General features: G+C 48.3%; 1 protein-coding gene across 1 annotated transcript; it reads left to right on the plus strand.

Moving 5' to 3' along the window:
- Positions 1–571: 571 nt before the first annotated feature.
- LOC123126075 (uncharacterized) lies at positions 572–1,909 on the plus strand. The gene is made up of 2 exons (XM_044546480.1): positions 572–937; positions 1,150–1,909. Exons 1-2 carry the CDS (start codon positions 686–688, stop codon positions 1,813–1,815), a joined length of 918 nt encoding a protein of 305 aa, XP_044402415.1. The 5' UTR covers positions 572–685; the 3' UTR covers positions 1,816–1,909.
- The last annotated feature ends 633 nt before the right edge of the window (positions 1,910–2,542 follow it).

A 2,542-nucleotide genomic window follows, 5' to 3' on the forward strand; every position in this document is an offset into this window, starting at 1 on the left:
TATTTCCATCATTTTCTTTTGTTTTTTCTAAAACTGAAAAGGCGGTTGGGGGGGGGGGGGGGAGGTGGTAGAGTTTGAAAATGGGACCTTTAGTATCGGTTCGTGCCATCAACAGGTACTAATGCCTCAAAGCCCATTAGTACCGGTTGGTGGCACCAACCAGGACTAATGGGCATCGCACCCTTTAGTCCCGGTTCGTGGCACCAACCGGGACTAAAGGGTCCAGGTGAACCGGGACTAATGCCTTAGCCGCACGAACCGGGACGAATGCTCACATTAGTCCCGGTTCGTGACTGAACCGGGACTAATGTGAATACTGCCTTGTGACCAAAGCCCTGTTTTCTACTAGTGCTTGCAAGTTAGTATATTTTCAACTCAAGATAAAAAGGTTACTCTAGTATATTTTCAGAATCATCAGGCGCCACAGTGAGTAAATTTTTCATCAGGAAAAAAGTTAGCGAACCAGCACGTCCATCGCTCAGGCATGCGCACAAGCAAGTCTCCGTCCGTTCAGTACACGTGTTCACCGTGACTGACCAATGAGGCCCACTCAACTCCACACTAGCAGCCTTCGTTCTTTCCTGTCCTGCGGGCTGCGGGCGGCTTCGACAAATCTCAAACCCTACCTCCAGTTGCTAGTTACCTCCGCAGATCCCAACCTCCCCTCGCTCCGCCCCCGGCTGCCATGCGGATCCGCAGGTCCGCCTCCCGCCTGCTGGGCGGCGCAGACGCTGCCTTCGCCCCCGCCCCGGCCCCCTCTGACCCGCCTCGATTCGAGCTGTTCCCGCCGCCGCCGTCGCCGCCGGCGACGGACCAAGCCCTCGAATCCAGCGCCGGTTTGGTGGCGCCCGAGGCCTCCTCCTGCGGGCAGCCTTGCTGCGAGCTCAGTAGGTCGCCGTGGGAACTCATGGCCGAGCTCGACCTCTCGGATCCCGTGGTAATTTCGCCCCACTCGCTCCATCTCACCTTCCTGCCTTCCCGCTGCTTGATTGGTGCTTGCTGTATGTATGGGTGGTCACCGAATTTATCGCCTGGTAACGAAAATCCTGATCTTGCTCCATGCCCCTACCCCATTTCAGTTCATTATATTACTAGTGCTAGCTCTTTTCATCCCTTGACAAGTATTTTCCAAATTACCATCTCATTCAGGTGGAGGAATGCTTCAAGAAGACTTACTTCAGAACTACACGACGAGCTAGTTGGCTCTTCCCATCCAGTATCAGCATGCCCAATGGCTCCATCAAGGAGAAGACGACTGCAGATATGGTCGATGGGGCCATCAACATGCCTGCGAAAACGATGGAGGGGAAGAAGAATGAGAGCAAGTCAAAGACGAATAAGGGGATCAAAGTGAAGAAGGGAGTGCGGACATGCAAGAAGAGGGATGGCAAGAAGCCACAAAAGAAGAGGCCCGTCGTTGACATGGGTGAGGCGTTCTACTACTACGACGGGTTTGGCCCCTCACGCAGCTCCAAGAGGCATTGCAGATCAAGCGGTTTTAATAGTGTGCTGGAAGAACCTCCACTACCCATTGAACAACAGAAAGATGAGGCATGCACCCAAACACAATCTGATTTTAGTGCAAGCCAAGCTAATGTCACTGACCATCAGGCTCTGCCGACATCAACACAGGTCGAGAAGCCTAGGCTCAATGGGAGCAATGCCAACATTGTTAGCTGCGATGAGGAAAGCAGCAACGACGACGCACTTGGTTGCAATGGCAAACAACTGCACAACATTATGATGATGAAGAGCCCGTTCAAGAAGAGGTGGAGGAAGCCTGTTAAAGCCCGATCGCTCAAGTCGCTGATTTAATTCCATGGCTCAAGAGAAGCTTGGTATTACCAAGCTTGGCTCGATCGGCTTTATCTAGTCAGCTTAGCATAGCGTGCTCCAGTTTTGGAGCTGAGTTACCAATCAATATACAAATTATACTGTATTTTTCGTCCATTGTGTTTTAACTGTGGTGCGGTGTTGAAATTTCTGATAATGAATTGTCTGTTATAAATGTGGTGAGGGAATTGGAGAAATCTAAAGCAAATTTAGCTGATAAGTGTGATAATTTTGAGAGACAACAAGATAATGTGTTTCCGATTACTAACGAAGCTAGAGATAGATCACCTTTTAATACTGTCTCGATGAATAAAAATAGTTGATGATAATTTTACTAATGTGAAACCAACAAAACAAAGATAGAAATAAGACTGAATATGGTTATTTGAAACCAATACTATTAGAAGTAAGGATAAGTGTGAGTAATGTTGCAGGTGCTAACCTGTGGCCCGGGGTAGACCTGGCAAAAAAATTCACTTGGTTTTAGAGGGGGTGGGGAAGAAAGAAATATCAACATGTTTACTTGACTTAATCCATGAGCATCACTTGGTTTTCCTAGATTATATGAAACTATGAAAAAATTGTTTTTCTTAAAATTCACGAGAAAGGTTGACCCTGGTGACCTATTTTGTTGGAACTGGATTCTGTCCGCTGGGAAGTCTGGTGGCATACATTGTGGGGTCAAGTAGAAAACTTTTAATGTGGTTGC

Source organism: Triticum aestivum, chromosome 5D (assembly GCF_018294505.1).
Source record: "Triticum aestivum cultivar Chinese Spring chromosome 5D, IWGSC CS RefSeq v2.1, whole genome shotgun sequence".
NCBI classification, from domain to species: Eukaryota; Viridiplantae; Streptophyta; class Magnoliopsida; order Poales; family Poaceae; genus Triticum; species Triticum aestivum.